This window comes from Triticum aestivum, chromosome 6D (genome assembly GCF_018294505.1).
Source record: "Triticum aestivum cultivar Chinese Spring chromosome 6D, IWGSC CS RefSeq v2.1, whole genome shotgun sequence".
NCBI classification, from domain to species: Eukaryota; Viridiplantae; Streptophyta; class Magnoliopsida; order Poales; family Poaceae; genus Triticum; species Triticum aestivum.
Genome location: NC_057811.1, coordinates 29,206,856 through 29,225,798, shown reverse-complemented (window position 1 = coordinate 29,225,798; position 18,943 = coordinate 29,206,856). Strand labels below are relative to the sequence as shown.

The window sequence follows — 18,943 nt, the reverse complement described above, 5'->3', positions numbered from 1 at the left end:
AGACGGTTTTGTAGTTTATGGATGTATATTAGATTTTTTTTTTAAATCTAGTGTATATTAGACTTTGATGGTAGTTTGGGGTTGTAATACCGAAAAAGCCAAACAGAGCTCGAGTTCCATGGAGGCCTTAATTTGAAAACTTCAAAATTTAAACTTTTCAGTTTCAAAAGATTCCGAATATAAATACCCATATACCTAGATACATAATGTACATGTCTAAAAAATTTCAGGCCTAAATACGTTAAAATGAGAGCTACACAAAAAGACAAATCAGGGCCTTTTTAGCGTATGTACTGTTCATCCTCAATGTCCATGATTTGTTTTTTTACATCTCGCAATTTAAGGTATTTCATCCACAAATTTTACACGCATATACATCACATCCTCCATGGAGCTCGCCCTCCGAAATGCCTTACTCGTTGTAATACGGACTTCTTTCCACAAGAAACTGCCTGCCTGGAGTACAAACACGACCTTGTCCAGTCTCCTCAAGTGCTTGCTTTCTACTCCATGTCTGATCAGACTCTCAGACCTGACGCTCACCCATCTCATTTAATGAACAGCAGCAGTTTCTTGGTCCAAATAAATGATGCACATCTGCATTTTGATGAGGTGACTGGGACTGATTGCCCACCTCTGGCATCCTGCTTAAGCAGTGCAAATGGAGGCATCATTTTTAATGCGGTCTTGGTATAGCACGATGGTGACAAAAGGCAAGGTGGGTGGCCAGTCGCGCGCTGGAACTTGCTCGAGAATTCTGATTTAGGCAGGCAAGTCTCTATTGTGCTTTCTTTTCTGAATCTAAGTTGATGCGTTCTTTTGAGCGCGGAGGATTGGATTGGAATGGGATCCAGTTCATTTCAGATTGGAACAGGATAAATTCCACATCACCATCCCCACGATTCAACTTGGTTGAAATGGATCGAAAATTGGCCAAAAACTTGAATATATGTATCATGGAAGATTAAAAGAAACTTGAAATCGATGAGCATACTTTTTTTTTTGTATCAACATACATATTTTTGTAAGCTCATGTATATGAACCAGAAGATGAACATGCGCTTATGATGTTCATATCTACTAAGATGTTCATAGCTTATTAGATTATCACATACTACAAGGGAGCACATCTTTTGCGTCAGTAATTCTTATTTACAATTTCTGACATTCTCACGGTGTACGCACAAGCTCACGCTGTTCCCTCCAAAAACTTTCGCCCCAGCAGCAGCATCGATCGCAGTTCAACGTTGGATCTCATCGGCGTTGATGCCTGTGGCCGGCTGGCCTGACCGCCACGGCAAACGTGGCGGCACGGCGCCAAACGACGCCGACCTGCCTACCGCGACGCCGGCCATCTCCAACGCTTCGCACGATTTCAGCGCTCTACTGATCTTCGCTAGGCCCATCTCCCCCTCGCGCGCACTGTTCGACGCCAGCGGCCGTAGGGAGACGTCCGGCCACGGCAGCCTCGGGAGCGCCACCATGGACGCGGCGCGCCTCACAGCCATCTCCGTGGACAGGACGCCATCGCCCCCGGTCTCCTCGGCGCCTGCACCAGCGGCCGCGGCTAGGTTCGCCGCGGGCTCGCTCGCGTCGTTACCGGGGGCGGCGGTCTGGTGAGCGCCAGCGGCGACCTTGACAGGAGCGCGGCAGAGCGGGCAGTTGACATGGGCGCGGAGCCAGGTGTCGATGCAGCCGCGGTGGAACGCGTGGGCGCACCGCGGCAGCAGGCGCAGCGTCTCCCCGCCGCGGAACTCCGCGAGGCACACCGCGCAGCCGTCGCCGCCGAGCCCCAGGGCGCGGCACTTGTCGGGGTCGTACACCAGCGCGGTGATGGCCGCGATGGCGCGCTCGTCGAGCCCCACGGTGCGTATGTACCACACGTGGTGCACCCCGTCGTCGGAGTCGCTGTCCGCCGGCACCGGGATCGCCATGTCGGCCGGAAGCCCCGCTTGGGCGACCTGGTGGTGCAGCGGCGCGGCGTTGGCGGCCTGGCGCCCGCGCCGGCGGACGACGTGGCAGACGAGCAGGACGAGGAGGAGGAGCACGGACACGGCGAGGACGGACGCCGACAGGGCGATGAGCGGGGTGGGGAGGCGAGAGGAGGGCCGGAGGTGCACGGTGGCGGTGCGCGAGGGCGGCGGCGGCCGGCAGAGGCCGTAGTGGGCGCACGTCTCCGAGCAGTGGGCGGCGCAGGCCAAGGGGTCGGCAGGGAACGGGAGGACGCCGTCGGTCTGGTCGCGCACCGGCTCCGGCTTCATCGTCTCCGGCCTGGGCCTGGGCTTGGGAGGCTTCGGCTTCGGCTTCGGCCGCGGCATGGGATGGTCCTCAGGCGGCGGCGGCATGGGCAGCCGGCGGGAGGGCGTGGGCTGCTGGAGGCCGCAGAGCAGGTGAGCGGTGGTGGGTGCGACTCCGGTTGCCTTTTTAATGCGTGTGAACTGAGGACCGCGGTGTGTGGTTGAAGCTGCAGCCGGAGACTTGAGCGCGCGCGACAAGTAGCAAGTCCTGTGGTCCGCGGAGCTTGTTGTGGAAGGGTGACCGGCCGGTAAAAAGCAGGCGCGGTGTTACATCTCGATTGATTTTCTCGAGATTCGTTGGTCACAAGAAAAACAACATTTCGAGTAGTATCTTCTTCCCCTTTCGTAGTACGGGATCGATGGCCTGTAGTAAAGGCTGATTTCAACACAAGGATGAGGCTGATAAGGAAAACACGTGTTCTCCATGATTACCCCCGAGAGACTCGGCCGGCACATTATGTTAAGACCGATAAAATCGCCATATATGTCTTTGTAGTCAACGGGGACGTCTCTTCTCATTCCCACTGAACACACATCGCCGAAAGGCGTGTAATAAATTCAGAAAAATACAAGCATCAAATGTCAAGTCTAGAATTTGAACCCTTATTGGCTGGAGATACCACTGCCCTCCTAATCATCCAAGTAGTGACCAACGTGGCCATGGTGTTCACCGGTTTTCTATCGTGCAGGACAAGTTTGGAAAATGGTCGACGAAGTGGTCGGCCGGCGTAGCGAGTGATCGGTCACCTACGGAACCGTCACATGGATTGACCTGCGTGGCGGAGCAGTAGTGCTTGCGGACGCGTATCACGGCTGTTGCACCAACAGTTACAACATCGCGTCGCCCCGTTGGCCGCCGCAACTTCATGCATCGCTGGTTCCAGCGTCTCCGGCGACGGTTGCAGCATCGTTGTCGTCCCGCTGCCGCTAAAAGCGGCGACGTCGTACCTTCACGCACCACTGGTTCCTACATTTCCGGCAAAGGCTGCAACAATGTATAGTCCCGTCGCAGCATTCAACGCTGCCCACATCGCCTGCTTCAGCATCTCCGAGCACTGGTCGCAGCATCACGCCACCCCGACGCAGCTTTCGCACCATCGTCGTAGCATCGCTTTCACCGGTCCTAGCATCGGCATGTGTTGGTTGCAACATCGACTTTGCACCGGTCACATATCCATCAGGAGACTCACCGAAACTTGATGACGCTGACGCTGCTCCCCTTGTGATTACTCTTGGCGGCTCGTAGCCTCGCTGTCGCTTGTTCACAACACCCCACGATGGTGAGAGGTGACCGGGGTGCTCCGCGATAGGAAAGAAGACAAAGGGAATGGGTGGTCGAGTGTCGTGGGAGAACGTGGATCGCCAAATCACCCCCAAATGTCTGAAAAAGGCGTATTGAATTTTTTGACACATCCATGCTGACCACCAAAATGGCCCAAACCGGTCCCAATGTCCGAAATTCACAAACTTGAACCAAATGAAGGGAGGTTTGCAGGCGTCAAGACCTCCACTACATTGGACTCTAACACAAGGCCCACCCAAAAACCTGACCAACACATCTGCTCTAGAACCCTCGTCATCATTCATGCCGCTGAGAATGGACGTGATGACCGCTTACCCGCATTCATGCCGATCAGAGTGAAGATGACCGGACGGCTTTCCGACACAACATTCGGACCGACGTGGCAACCAAGAAGTCTAGTTCGGACGCTGCCCACATTCGATACAAAAAAAGGTTGTTTGATGAGTAACTTTTGTCATGTAAAACTGATTTTCAAAAATGTGGTGGTGATGGTTTTTGACTCTCACCCGGTCTGTCACAGAAGCGTCGTAACAATAAATAAAATCCTAACAGGACCACTTTTCCGCTCACGTAAGAACGTATCTGAGGTGACGGTTTTGGTTTTGTCAGAGAATTCCATCTTCGATGATGGTGAGGACCGACACCTTTGATCGGCCGATTTATTAGCATTGGATTTTATTTTCAAATGTTTCTAAAGGTTTGAAATTTCTATACATGTTTCACCGCAACACATCAACAGGGCATAGTGTGGGCCGCACGCCTATGGCTAGTTACAATTAATGTGTATATATACTCATACATATATACATATACTCGCGTATGCCGAATCATGGATGACAAAGTCAACAAGAAAATTAATTTACCACAGGGATTGTGTGTGCATAAGTAGGGATGAAAACGGAGCGGAAACGGACGAAACTGAGTGCTATCATATTTGTTTTCATATTCTTTTTGCAGAAGCGGAAACAAATACAGAAACCCCGAAAGCGAAAACGAAAACAGTTACTACCGAAAATAGACATGAAGCGAATACAGAGCAGACACGAAAACAGAAGTGGGCGTTTCCCGGAACTTAAAAATCCCCTTGAATCGTAGAGAAATGCACCCGAAAACAAATAAATTTAATGAATTGGTAACATGGCTAAAAAATAATATGATTATGTTAACAACATAGCATAGTATTGTAGTAGTATTGGACAATTGTGTATAGGGTCTAGTTGAGTACGCATGTGGTAGTAGAAGTTGGGATTCAAATGATCCGTTATGCTCATTCTGTCATTGTGTGTTGTTCGGTGGTTGGGCTACAAAGCAGCCATAAGCCCGTAGTAAAAGCAGAAATTCCATATTCATGGAAACGAAAAGTTCCGTTTCCACATCTGTTCCACCGTAAAACATCGTTCCATTTTTGTTTCTATTTCCGTATAAAAAATTCCAATTCCACTTCTGTTTTTCAAATTTCCATTTCTGTTTTCATATTATCTCTCTGTTTTCATTTTTCTTCCGGAAAAGCGGAAAGTTTCCACTCCATTTTCATCCCTATGCATAAGAGTGCTCCAGAGTGCACATGTTATTATTGCAACTGTTGTATAGTGTCGTGGTGTTCTCGTGGCAAATGTCATGGGATGGCTAATCGAGTGTGGTTGGGGCCAGAGGACGCGGTGGGTTTCAGAAGCGAGATTGGCGACGACAAGCGGTGCGAGACACACGACAAACTCAGGTTCAGAGCCCTCCGAGGGAGGTAACACCCCTAGTCCTGCCGGATCGACTATGAGGATCACAAGAACTATAATGGCGCTCCTTGAGCTGTATGGGTGGAGGAGGAAGAAGGAGCTAGCTCTCCTATTCTCCTTGCATGTGTGTGGGTGTGTGTGATGAATGAGTCGACCCCCTCTTAGGGGGGCTCCTGGGAGATCTTATAGCCTGGCCTCCCAGGTTGCAATTGATAAAATAAGGAGGGCGGGCCCTGGTGGTGTCATTGTCTCTGGCTTCCAGTGGGCCCCACCGGCTGCTGTGGCCAGCCGGCTGCGGGACCCGCTGGATGCATACCACTGTGGCACGCCATTCGCGCATCATGAAGTGGTTGGCACTGTGCAGCTACAATGCCGCGTCGTGTCGTCGCCGTCCGCCTCGGTCAGCGGTAACGCGGGGTTGCTACGCTCTCCTTGTCGGGAGGGGGGGGGGGGTTGTCTTGTCGTACAGATGGATTGGAAGGGTGCCGACCCGCCGCTTGCCGGCTGCGGCCAGCCGACCAGGGCAATAGCGCCGTGCCCAGCCGGCCCGGAGCCAGAGGGCTTGCTGGCCCAGAGCCAGATGGCCGGCTGGAGGACTAGCCGGACTGAGGAGCGCTGGCCGCCCTGATGTTTTTGAAAATTGATGAGTGTTGTTGAGCCTATCCGGGGTCATCCCCCGACATTTAGTAAGCAGCCTCTGCTATTATTCAATGGAACATCCGCGGCGCCGGCCCATCCTCCTTTGCGATCTCATACATCGTGATCAATTTTATTGTTGTTCCAAGTGATCATACTAATGAGCCAGTTGATGTGCAATTGGGAAATAAAGAACAATGTTGTAATTTATTTATTGAAGTTCAATATTCACCTTTTTTGCGGGGTTTTTTATCTATTCATCATCAATCATGGCATTACAACAAACACTAGAAATAGTAAAAAAATGCATGCAGATCCGTAGGCCACCTAGCGACGACTACAAGCACTGAAGCAACCGCTCACTATTATCATCATATAATTTTGTTGGAGTCCTTTTCACCGGAACCATTAGGTCGTCTTCGAAACAAACCAAAAAAGATGATGCTAGAACCGCTTGTTATCGGCAATCGGCAGGAGTCTATATCTATATGCAATAGTTTCATTTTGTTTTCAGGGGCATTATCAGTTTCGAGAGGTCAGGGGTGAAAAACAATATGATATATATGTTTCTTTTTGTATGGCTATATGCTATATATGTGGTGTGTAATACTCCCTTCATCTCAAAATAAATGTCGCAGACTTAATACAACTTGCTAAACTTTTAATAAATTAGTGACACTTATTTTGAGACGGAGGAAATAGCAATATACCAATTTCAGCAATAGTAGCCGGAGACGTGCCCGGAAATGGACCTTCTTCTCCACGATGAGCAAAGTGTGTCTCCGTCTCAACATTAGTAGTTTTAGCAGTTCCTAAAACAATACCGCGTGGGTTCATATGCGGTCAGTTCCAACATGATCCATAATCGAAGCTTCCATTAATGCCTGACTCGGTACCACATGTAGTCTCCGCGGTTCTTCTCTCTCTCTCTCTATGTGTGTTTATTCATGAGCTGTCGATTCCAATGTGATTGATCATGCGTGAATACCCTACTCAGTACCACAAATAGTTTCAGCAGTTCTTAAGAAAAATACGACGTGCGTTCATAGGCGGTCAGTTCCAACGTGATCGGTCATCGGAGCTTCCGTTAAGGAAAACGTTTATTTTAAGTCGGATGAAAACAGCCAAGCGCAAGCTGCCTCCCTCGCACGACACGTGTCCAGCCCACCCACCGCTTCCTTCCCTTATCTCCCGAAGTCGCTCGTTCTCTGTTCGTCTTGCTCCCCCGCTCGTCCTCTGTTCGTCTTCCTCCCCCAATCCCAATCCCTTGAACGCTCTCTTTCTCTCCACCACCCCCTCCTCCATCTCACCTTCTTCTCCAACGCTTCCCACGCCACCGCCGCTAGCCATGTGCCCCCTCCTATCTGGTGCACGCGTGCTGCTCCCCCCCCCCCCCCCCAGCTGCAATCCATGGGGGTCTCCGCCATTGATGCAAGCATAGGAGAGCTGCACAACACCGAGGTCCGCCGTGGCAGCACCAGTGCTCCGGCGCGGCCGCCATGCGGTTGCCGTTGCAAGCACGTCAGATGCAACGCCGCCGTTGCTGCCGGGAGGGGTGCTGCAACCGATGGATCTCGTCGGCGGTGGGGGATGCTTCCAACGCAGAGCGTGTGTTGTTGCGTCCTCGCAGATCTCGGCGGGCGGTGGAGCTGCAGTACACCACGGCGGTGGGTGGCGGAGCTGCTGTTGCGACGGGGCATCTTTCCTCAACTCCGGCTGCAGTGGAGCTTCATCACGCCGCCGGTGCTGCCATGAACGTCGGTCATACGTTGCATTGAAGCTTCACCAGAGCCGACGGTGCTGCATTGGAGCTCTGCCGGAGTTGCATTGGAGCTTCGTCGGACACGTCGGGGCTATAGTGGAGCTCGTTCGGAGTTGCAATGGAGCTTCGCCGGAGCGTCGGTGCCGCGTTGGAGCTCCGCCGGGGCTGCAATGGAGCTCCGCCGGGTTGCAATGGAGCTCGCTGGACGTCGTCGGTGCTGCGTTCGAGAACCGCGTGGGGCTGCAATGGCGCTGTGGAGCTGTCGCGATGCACTGCTGTCGTGGCGTTGTGGCGATCCAACGGCCCCAGGACGTAGATCTGACGGCTGAACAGGCGGATGATTTCCTGATTTCTTAGGAAATCATCCGGCTGATTCATAGCAGCGGCCTTCCGTTAATGCCCTACTTGATACCACATGTATTCTCGGCAGTCCCGTGTGTGTGTTATCAGTGAGCGGTTGGTTCCAATGTGAGCGATCACCGGATCTTCCGTAAAAATCCTACTCCACAAATAGTTTCAGTGGTTCCTAAAATAATACCGCGTTGGTTCATAGGCAGTCACTTCCAATGTGATCGGCCATCGGAGCTTCCGTTAATGCTCTACTCAGTACCACATGTAGTTTTTGCGGTTCCGTGTGTCCGTGTGTGTGTGTATCTTCATAAATCACAGAATGAGAAGTTGATGGTACCCTCCTCTAGTAGGTCCTTTTGGTTCCAATAATTCAATGATATAATGTCTAGTATGCATGTATACACGTAGATGGCTTGACATACGATTATTCGATGCGGAAAAAAACTTCAACTAGGCACGTTCGTGCCCTAAACATTCGTGTTAATTACTAGTTCCAGTAGGATAATACTCCCTCCATTCCATAATGTAGTGCGCACGCGAATCCCAAGATCCAAATTTGATCATAAATTTAACTAACGAGACCGACTGCGGTGGGAGCAAAAATTATACCACTGAATTCGAATTAAAATACGAATTCAGTGATATAATTTTTGTTCCCGCCGCAATCGGTCTTATTGGTTAAATTTATTGTCAAATTTAGATTTCGGAAAACATGGGCGCACTATGAATAAAGGAAGTAACATATCTATGGGAACTAGTATGCCTGGGAAGAAACAGTCATGCTGCCATGGACAGATGAATGGCACACGCTGTGTACACTTGCCGGATAATAGTGCGAGTGTGAAGTTGTTTCTGTAGTAAGCTACGTTAGGCACGTGCACCACAGAAACTCCCCTAAATCCTTTCACCTTTTTGCCTTCCTCTTTCAGCACGAATCACGGAGTATGGGCTTTTTGGCTCAGATAGCTGAGTCTGTAGTAAGCTATATATAATGTATTCTAAGGATATATATTGGCACAATTAATGTATATATAGAGAGAACTAATGTATTCTAAGGATATAAATATATATATATATATTGGTATAATTAATTTATTCTAAGTAATATATAAGTAATTAATGTATTATATATAGGTTACAATTAATGTATTCTAAGGATATATATTGGTACAACTAATGTATTCTAAGTAATATATAAATAATTAATGTATTATATACATAGGCTACAATTAATGTATTCAAAGGATATATATTGGCACAATTAATGTATTCTAAGTAATATATAATTAATTAATGTATTATATATATGTTACATTTAATGTATTCTAAGGATATATATTGGCACAATTAATGTATTCTAAGTAATCATTTATATTGATAGACATATTCTTGGAGGTGTTGTATTGTATCTCGAAACTGGATCTCCTCCTCCTCCTCTCCCCCCTCCCTCTCTCTCTCTCTCTCCATATATAGACGCCAACAGTGTGTAGATAGAGCAATCATATTGTAGTGTACTCCCATTAGAAAACATACACACACTCACCAAGGAAGTATTTGCAATTTCAAGTGCATCTTCCTAATGGACAAGCGCACCGGCCTTGCCCATGCAGCAACGCTGCTCTCGCTGTTGCTTCTTATGTGCTTTGCTATCCATGTACATTGTAAGTCACGTCCCGACTTACTAGTAATTCCCCGTTCTCGCATAATGAAACATTTTGCTAATATTATAATCGCATCAAAATGATACAATTGAAAAAGAGTTCAACCCTCGTCTCTGCAAACTAGTATGTCCTACCGGTGCATATTTGTATTTACAAATAATGCTAGCTTGTTCTCTAGTCGATTGGACACTACCACAAAGATTGTCCATGGTTATTCCTGTTCTGTTTTATGTTTATACTAGAACAGAATGCGCGCGTTGCCGCGCCTGTCCATTTAAAGCCATGTGTAGATTTTATCTTGTCCATGAAACATACAAAAATATCACACTCCTGGTGCCTGATACCTAAACCACAACATGTAAAGCATATAAGTTGGATGGTTCGACAAATGTCGATAACAATATGTTTTCCCTTAATCATAGCTAGAACATATGGTATTTAGGTTAATATGATAAGGAGAAAAATAATATCAAATGTCGATGTTTTCCTGCCTGCGCGCCTTCAGCAATTGTAGGGCTGACAGGAGGTGGTGATGCTAAGGCAGCAGGAAGCACATCACAGATGGGAGAGGACACTAGTAGAAAACTGGGCTTTGGTCACAGGGCAATATTCACATTAGTCCCGGTTCAGTCACGAATCGAGACTAATGTGAGCATTGGTCCCGGTTCGTGCGGCCAGGGGCCTGCCGGGCCTCGTGGGGGCATTGGTCCCGGTTCGTCCGGACCCTTTGGTCCCGGTTGGTGGGACAAACCGGGACCAATGGGCCACGCTCCTGGCCCACCACCCTTTAGTCCCGGTTCATACCACAAACCGGGACTAAAGGGCTGGTCCTAGTTGTGGCCAGTGTTTAGTCCCACCTCGCCAACCGAAGGGCGCTCACACCAGTTTATAAGCCCGTCCCTCTCTGCTTGTTGAGCTCCTTTTAAAGTGAAAATAGATGCCCTTATACAGGGAATTTGACCTAAATTCACAGTAAATTTCATAGAAATTTATTATGAATTTAGGTTGAATTTCCTCTATAAGCGCATCTATGTTCATTTTTTTAGTAAATAAAATAAATAAACCTTAATAAAATAAAATAAAATAAACTATAGTAACTAAAATAAATAAACCTTAATAAATTAAGTACAAAAAGCAGCAGTAAAATAAATAAAAATAGCAGCAGTAAAATAAATAAAAATAAAATAATTAAAGTAAAATACATAAGTAATTAGAAATAAAATAAATAAGTTTTTTGTTGTAAGTAGAAACAAAACAAAACAAATAAAGCAAAAGAGAAAACAAAAAACAGAGAAAAAAATTTATGCCACCTACTGGGCCACCACGGCCTGAATACGACTTGAAACCCGTCCGTGGGCCAGGATTCGGGCCCGCAGAAGGCCCAGTAGGCCCCACAGGCAAAGAGAACGGTTAGGCCCGAAAGCCTGCAGTTGAGAGGAGCTCGAGAGGGTGGGCGCAACAGCGCTTATAAACCACTCTCGAGCCCTCTCAACTAGCGAGGTGGGACTAAACTTTTGACGCGGGGCAGCACAAGGCCTTTGGTCCCGGTTGGTGCCACCAACCGGGACTAAAGGGGGCATTGGTCCCGGTTCGTGGCACCAACCGGGACCAGGCCTTTGGTCCCGGTTGGTGCCACGAACCGGGACCAAAGAGTTCCCTATATATACCCCATCGCCACAGCAGAGCACTCCATAGTGCTCTGTTTTTTCTGGCCGGCGAGGGGAGGGCATTTGGGTGCTCTAGCTCACCTCCTATGCACATGAGGTGTTCGATGAAATGTCTGAGCCACACTAGTTAATCTTTCTCCTCTCGAAACTCGACCTCCGAGCTCCATTTTCCCCGAGATTTGTCTAGGTTTAGCGGTCCATCACGTCCTGTCCCCGTCTTCACCGCCGTCGATCGCCCGCGCCGATCTCGTCGCCAGCACCACCGTGGTGAGCCTCTTGTTCTTATCTTCTTTCTGAAAGGAAAAAATTCTTACTTTAGATAGTTACTTGTCTAATTTTGTTACTTTTATTATTCCTTCTTATTACATAGTGCGATGGTTTTGGTATCCGCCCCCGTCGGCCCTCGTCCTGTCTATGATTCATTTATTGTTTATGACAAATATACCGACCAACGTGACATAGATTTTATTTATCTAGGAGGTGGTTGAACCGGAAATTCTAACCGACCCTATTGTCGAGAGGTTAAATTTAGTTGAAGAAGAAAACAATTACTTGAAGGAAAAAATAAAAAAATTGTGGAGGAGAAGATGATTTTGGAGTTGCATGTTGCAGATGTCGTCGATGATCACAAGATCAAGATGGATGCAATGCGCTTGAAGATTAGAAAGATTAGAAAATATGCCATTCATACCGAGGCTTGGTATCATTATGCCGTTGGATCAATTGTTACCTCGGTTGCGATTATGATCGCATTTGTTTTCGCATTGAAATGTTTTACATAGTTTCAATGTATGGTTTAATTAATTAGATGCCCCGGAGAGCTATATATATGTTGTTAGATGAGAACTATGTATGTAATTTGGTTTTAATGTGATGATGAACTTCTATTAATTTGTTCACTTAATTATCTATTCATGATGTTCTGTAATGGTTTTTGACACACTTAATTATATATAATGCACGCAGATGAACTGGCAATGGATGTACGGTGACAGACACACCTCCGAGTACATTAAGGGCGTGCATGATTTTCTCGAAGTGGCTGAGGCAAACAAGCAGAATGGTTTTATGTGTTGTCCATGCCCTATATATGGGAATACGAAGTCTTACTCTGACCGGAAAATCCTTCACACCCACCTGCTTTACAAGGGTTTCATGCCACACTATAATGTTTAGACGAGGCACGGAGAAATAGGGGTTATGATGGAAGACGGCGAAGAAGAAGAGGACGATGACAACTATGTGCCCCCTGAATACGGTGATGCTGCAACGGGGGAAGCTACTGAAGATCAAGAGGAACCAGACGATGTGCCCAATGATGCTGCAAGGGGGGAAGCTGCTGAAGATCAAGAGGAACCAGTGCCCGATGATGATGATCTCTGCCGGGTCATTGTCGATGCAAGGACGCAATGCGAAAGTCAAAAGGAGAAGCTAAAGTTCGATCGCATGTTAGAGGATCACAAAAAAGGGTTGTACCCCAATTGCGAAGATGGCAACACAAAGCTCGGTACCGTACTGGAATTGCTGCAGTGGAAGGCAGAGAATGCTGTGCCTGACAAAGGATTTGAGAAGATATTGAAAATATTGAAGAAGAAGCTTCCAAAGGATAACGAATTGCCCGACAGTACATACGCAGCAAAGAAGGTCGTATGCCCTCTAGGATTGGAGGTGCAGAAGATATATGCATGCCCTAATGACTGCATCCTCTACCGCGGTCCGTACAAGGATCTGAACGCATGCCCGGTATGCGGTGCATTGCGGTATAAGATCAGACGAGATGACCCTGGTGATGTTGACGGCGAGCCCCCCAGGAAGAGGGTTCCTGCGAAGGTGATGTGGTATGCTCCTATAATACCACGGTTGAAACGTCTGTTCAGAAACGAAGAGCATGCCAAGTTGATGCGATGGCACAGTGAGGACCATAAGAAAGACGGGAAGTTGAGAGCACCCGCTGACGGGTCGCAGTGGAGAAAAATCGAGAGAAAGTACTGGGCTGAGTTTGCAGCTGACCCAAGGAACGTATGGTTTGGTTTAAGCGCGGATGGCATTAATCCTTTCGGGGAGCAGAGAAGCAATCACAGAACCTGGCTCGTAACTCTATGTATGTATAACCTTCCTCCTTGGATGTGCATGAAGCGGAAGTTCATTATGATGCCAGTTCTCATCCAAGGCCCTAAGCAACCCGGCAATGACATTGATGTGTACCTAAGGCCATTAGTTGAAGAACTTTTACAGCTGTGGAATGGAAACGGTGTACGTACGTGGGATGAGCACAAACAGGAGGAATTTAACCTGCATGCGTTGCTGTTTGTAACCATCAACGATTGGCCCGCTCTCAGTAACCTTTCAGGACAGACAAACAAGGGATACCACGCATGCACGCACTGTTTAGATGACACTGAAAGTATATACCTGGACAAATGCAGGAAGAATGTGTACCTGGGCCATCGTCGATTTCTTCCGACCAACCATCAATGTCGAAAGAAAGGCAAGCATTTCAAAGGCGAGGCAGATCACCGGAAGAAGCCCGCCATGCGTACCGGTGATCACGTACTTGCTATGGTCAATGATTTACACGTAATCTTTGTAAAGGGTCCCGGCGGACTAGCTGTTCCGAATGACGCTGAGGGACACGCACCCATGTGGAAGAAGAAATCTATATTTTGGGACCTACCCTACTGGAAAGAGCTAGAGGTCCGCTCTTCAATCGACGTGATGCACGTGACGAAGAACCTTTGCGTGAACCTGCTAGGCTTCTTGGGCGTGTATGGGAAGACAAAAGATACACCTGAGGCACGGGAGGACTTGCAACGTTTGCACGAAAAAGACGGCATGCCTCCGAAGCAGTATGAAGGTCGTGCCAGCTACGCTCTTACGAAAGAAGAGAAAGAAATCTTCTTTGAATGCCTGCTCAGTATGAAGGTCCCGACTGGCTTCTCGTTGAATATAAAGGGAATAATAAATATGCCAGAGAAAAAGTTCCAGAACCTAAAGTCTCATGACTGCCACGTGATTATGACGCAACTGCTTCCGGTTGCATTGAGGGGGCTTCTACCGGAAAACGTCCGATTAGCCATTGTGAAGCTATGTGCATTCCTCAATGCAATCTCTCAGAAGGTGATCGATCCAGAAATCATACCAAGGCTAAGGAGTGATGTGGCGCAATGTCTTGTCAGTTTCGAGCTGGTGTTCCCACCATCCTTCTTCAATATCATGACGCACGTCCTAGTTCATCTAGTCGACGAGATTGTCATTCTAGGGCCCGTATTCCTACACAATATGTTCCCCTTTGAGGGGTTCATGGGAGTCCTAAAGAAATATGTCCGTAACCGCGCTAGGCCAGACGGAAGCATCTCCATGGGCCATCAAACAGAGGATGTCATTGGGTTTTGTGTTGACTTCATTCCTGGCCTTAAGAAGTTAGGTCTCTCTAAATCGCGGTATGAGGGGAGACTGACTAGAAAAGGCACGCTTGGAGGGGACTCAATAATATGCAGGGACGGATATTCTTGGTCTCAAGCACACTACACAGTTCTACAGAACTCTACCTTGGTGACCCCGTATGTCGATGAACACAAGAACAGTCTGCGCTCCAAACACCCGGAGCAGTGTGACGACTGGATTACATGTGAACATCAGGACTTTCAGCAGTTGGTTGGAAACACGTCTCAGAGGTGACACCACTGTTTGTGATGAGTTGTACTCGTTGTCCAGGGGACCATCTTCGACTGTATTGACTTACAAAGGATACGAGATAAATGGGAATACATTTTACACGATCGTCCAAGATCAAAAGAGCACCAACCAAAACAGCGGTGTCCGCTTTGATGCAGCAACCGAGAGGGGAAAGGACACATATTATGGTTACATAATGGACATATGGGAACTTGACTACGGACATGATTTTAAGGTCCCTTTGTTTAAGTGCAAATGGGTCAATCTGTCAGGAGGCGGGGTACAGGTAGACCCACAGTACGGAATGACAACAGTGGATCTGAACAATCTTGGGTACACTGATGAACCGTTCGTCCTATCCAATGATGTGGCACAGGTTATCTATGTGAAGGACATGTCTACCAGACCGAGGAAAAGAAAAGATAAGGAAGCGAATACATCATACGATGAGCCAAAGCGCCACATAATTCTTTCAGGAAAAAGGGAAATTGTGGGAGTGGAGGGCAAGACAGACATGTCTGAAGATTATGAAAAGTTTCATGAAATTCCTCCCTTCAAAGTCAAGGCTGACCCAAGCATCCTGATAAATGATGAAGATTATCCATGGTTACGGCGCAATAAGCAAATGACACAAGCGAAGAAAAAGTGAAGACTTTCTCCCGCAACTATTATGATGATACCATGCCAACTTTGTAACAGACGAGTATGATACCATAGTACGTTTTGTACACGAAGTGCATCTAGTTTTTGCCGTAACCCTCTCAACTTTCTTGCACATGCTATGTGGATGAAATTATGATACCATGCCAACTTTCAACCTTTTCAGAGTTCATTTGAAATGCTTTTCAATTTTAGAGTCTTATAGCTCAAAATAATTAGTAAATGCATGAAAAATAACAGGCCAGAAATTAAAAATTATGCCACCTACTGGGCCACCACGGCCTGAATACGACTAGAAACCCATCCATGGGCCAGGATTCAGGCCCGCAGAAGGCCCAGTAGGCCCACAGGCATGTACAGAGAGGTTAGGCCCGTAAGCCTGCTTTAGAGAGGAGCTCGACAGCTCAGGTGCACCGCACCTTATAAACAGGTGCGGCTCTCTCTCAGCTAGCGAGGCGGGACTAAACTCACCACCACGCCGCTGTGCAAGGCCATTGGTCCCGGTTGGTGGCACGAACCGGGACCAATTCCACCCTTTGGTCCCGGTTGGTGCCACGAACCGGTACTAATGAGGCTTTGGCCCCATGAGCACCTTTAGTACCGGTTCGTGGCACGAACCGGTACTAGAGTTTCTTACTAAGCAGTTTTTTAGTCCCACCTCGCTAGCTGAGAGGCACTAGGAGCGGTTTATAAGCCCTGAGTGCAGAGACGATGAAGAAGAGGCGCAATGCTCACGTTGCTTAGCTTCAAGCCTTGAGGAATAAGGTAGACTGCATGGAGCTATGTGCAGTGCAGTCTACACTATTCCGAAAGGCTTGAAGCAAATCAACGAGCATTGCGCCTCTTTTTTATTTTTAATAACTTATTACAACTCCGGACTTCTTGTGTTCCGACAAAATAAAATAAACTTTAATAAATTTTATGAAACTAAAATTAACAAAGTATTTTCTGTTCAAAACATTATAAGAAACCTCTATTATTATTGAAACTAAAATCATATAAAATTGATGCAACTAAAATTATCGAAGTATTTTCTGTTCAAAATCATTAAAAGCAAAAAGAATTTTCATAAAGAACTTTTTTTGATAGAAACTTTAATAGCAAAAAGAATTATCATAAAGTGAAATAAATAAGTAATTAGAAACAAAATAAAATAAATTAAATAAGTTTTTATTGTAAGTAGAAACAAAACAAAATAAATAAAACAAAAAACTAAATACAGCAAAAAGAATTTTCATAAAGAACTTTTTTGGATAGAAACTTTAATAGCAAAAAGAATTATCATAAAGTAAAATAAATAAGTAATTAGAAACAAAACAAAATAAAATAAATAAGTTTTTTGTTGTAAGTAGAAACAAAACAAAATAAATAAAGCAAAAAAGAAAACTAAAAAAAACTAAAAACAGCAAAAAAATTGTTGGGGCGCTGTCCGCTGGGCCCTCCAACCCTCGGGTTTGCAAATGCAGGCCCAGAAGGGCTAGAGGGCTCAACGGGCAGCGCGCCAAAGTTAGGCCCAGAAGCCTACTATAGAGAGGAGTTCGAGACAGGAGCCGCAGGGGGCTTATAAACCACTCTGAGCCCTTCTCAACTAGCGAGGTGGGACTAAACTTTTGGCCGCGACGCGGGCAGCAAGAGGCCTTTGGTCCCGGTTGGTGCCACCAACCGGGACTAAAGGGGTGCATTGGTACCGGTTCGTGGCACCAATCGGGACCAATGCCCACCCTTTAGTCCCGGTTGGTGCCACCAACCGGGACCAAAGGCCGCCGCTTCCCGTCCTTTGCGCTGCTGAAAAGAGGGCTTTGGTCCCGGTTGGTGGCACCAACCGGGACTAATGCCTACCTTTAGTCCCGGTTGGTGCCACGAACCGGGACTAAAGGCTTTGCTATATAAGTTCACACTTAGGAAATTTTCAGAGTTACCTAGCAGTTGCCGCCCCGACGACGCCGACGCCGCCCGCCGCCCCGACGCCGCCAGGCTGCCTCGACGCCGCCCGCCGCCCCCGCCGTCGCCCGTGCCCGTCGTCGCCGTCGCCGTTGCCCGCGCCCTCGCCGTCCGCCGCGCCCCTGCCCCGACGCGCGCCGCCCCGGCCCGTCCCCGTCGTCGCCGTCGCCCTGCCCCGCCCTTCGCCGCCGACGCCTCTGCCCCTGCCCCGACCACGCCGCCGTCGCCTCTGCCCCTGCCCCGACGCGCCGCCGTCGCCTTGGTCAGGGCCGGCACTGCCCCCTAATTCCTCCATGTTTTTCCTGCACATTTATATGCTTAATTATATGTATATGTATGAGTATATGTATGTGTGTATATCTGTTTATATGTCCTTTTTTTAGATCTTTTTTTTTGCATTTTCTCGATGTATATGTATGTATATATGTTCTCTGTGTATATATATGTTCATGTATATATGCAATAGATAGATTTTTAGAAAAGTTAGGATTTTTTTTCTGTTCATAGATTTTTTTGGTGATATTAATTATTGTAGAATATGCAAATGTTTGTATATTCATATGAACAATGCATTAGGCAAAACCTTTACTTTTTTCGAAATTTTCTGTTTGAACATTTTTTTATGAATGAGAGGAAAAAGGAAAATAAGAAGAGGAAGAAAGGAGAAGAAGAGGAGAGGAAGAAGAGGAGAAATAAATAAGAAGAGGAAAAAAGAAGAAAAAGAAGAGGAGAAGAAGAAAGGAATAGAAGAGAAGAAGAAAAAATAGAAAAAATTCTATTTTTTCTTCTTCTCTCCTCTATTCCTTTTTTCTTCTCCTCTTTTTTCTTCTTCGATCTTCTCCTCTATTCCTTTTCTTCTTCTCCTCTTTTTGTTTCTTCTTCGTTTTCTTATGTTTTATCGGGTCTGTCGTCGTCGATATACCCCTCTCCCGATAACTTCAACACGAGGGGGGTCGATATACCCCCTCCCCGATAATATTATTTTCCCATGTACGTTCATTGTCTTTGTCGATATAACCCCCTCCCGATAACTTCAACACGTGGGGGGGGGGGGTCGATATACCCCCTCCCCAATAACATTATTTTTCCATGTATGTATGTCGTTGTTGTCGATATATATAACTCCCTCCCAGATAACTTCGACATGATGGACGGTCGATATTTATACCCCCTCTCGACCGTGATAACTTATACCACGGGAGCACCCCCCGGCCCTCTCGGTCTCCTACCCCCTCCCGCCGCGCCCCTACCCTTGAAGCG

General features: G+C 47.3%; 1 protein-coding gene across 1 annotated transcript; it reads right to left on the bottom strand.

The window, feature by feature from the left end:
• Positions 1–964: 964 nt before the first annotated feature.
• LOC123140898 (E3 ubiquitin-protein ligase Os04g0590900-like) lies at positions 965–2,482 on the bottom strand. Its single transcript, XM_044560161.1, has one exon. It carries the CDS (start codon positions 2,343–2,345, stop codon positions 1,242–1,244), a length of 1,104 nt encoding a protein of 367 aa, XP_044416096.1. The 5' UTR covers positions 2,346–2,482; the 3' UTR covers positions 965–1,241.
• Between the last annotated feature and the right edge of the window lie 16,461 nt (positions 2,483–18,943).

Coding starts and splice junctions, on each gene's coding strand:
- LOC123140898 (XM_044560161.1), bottom strand. CDS start 2,345: ATGCCGCCGCCGCCTGAGGACCATCCCATGCCGCGGCCGAAGCCGAAG.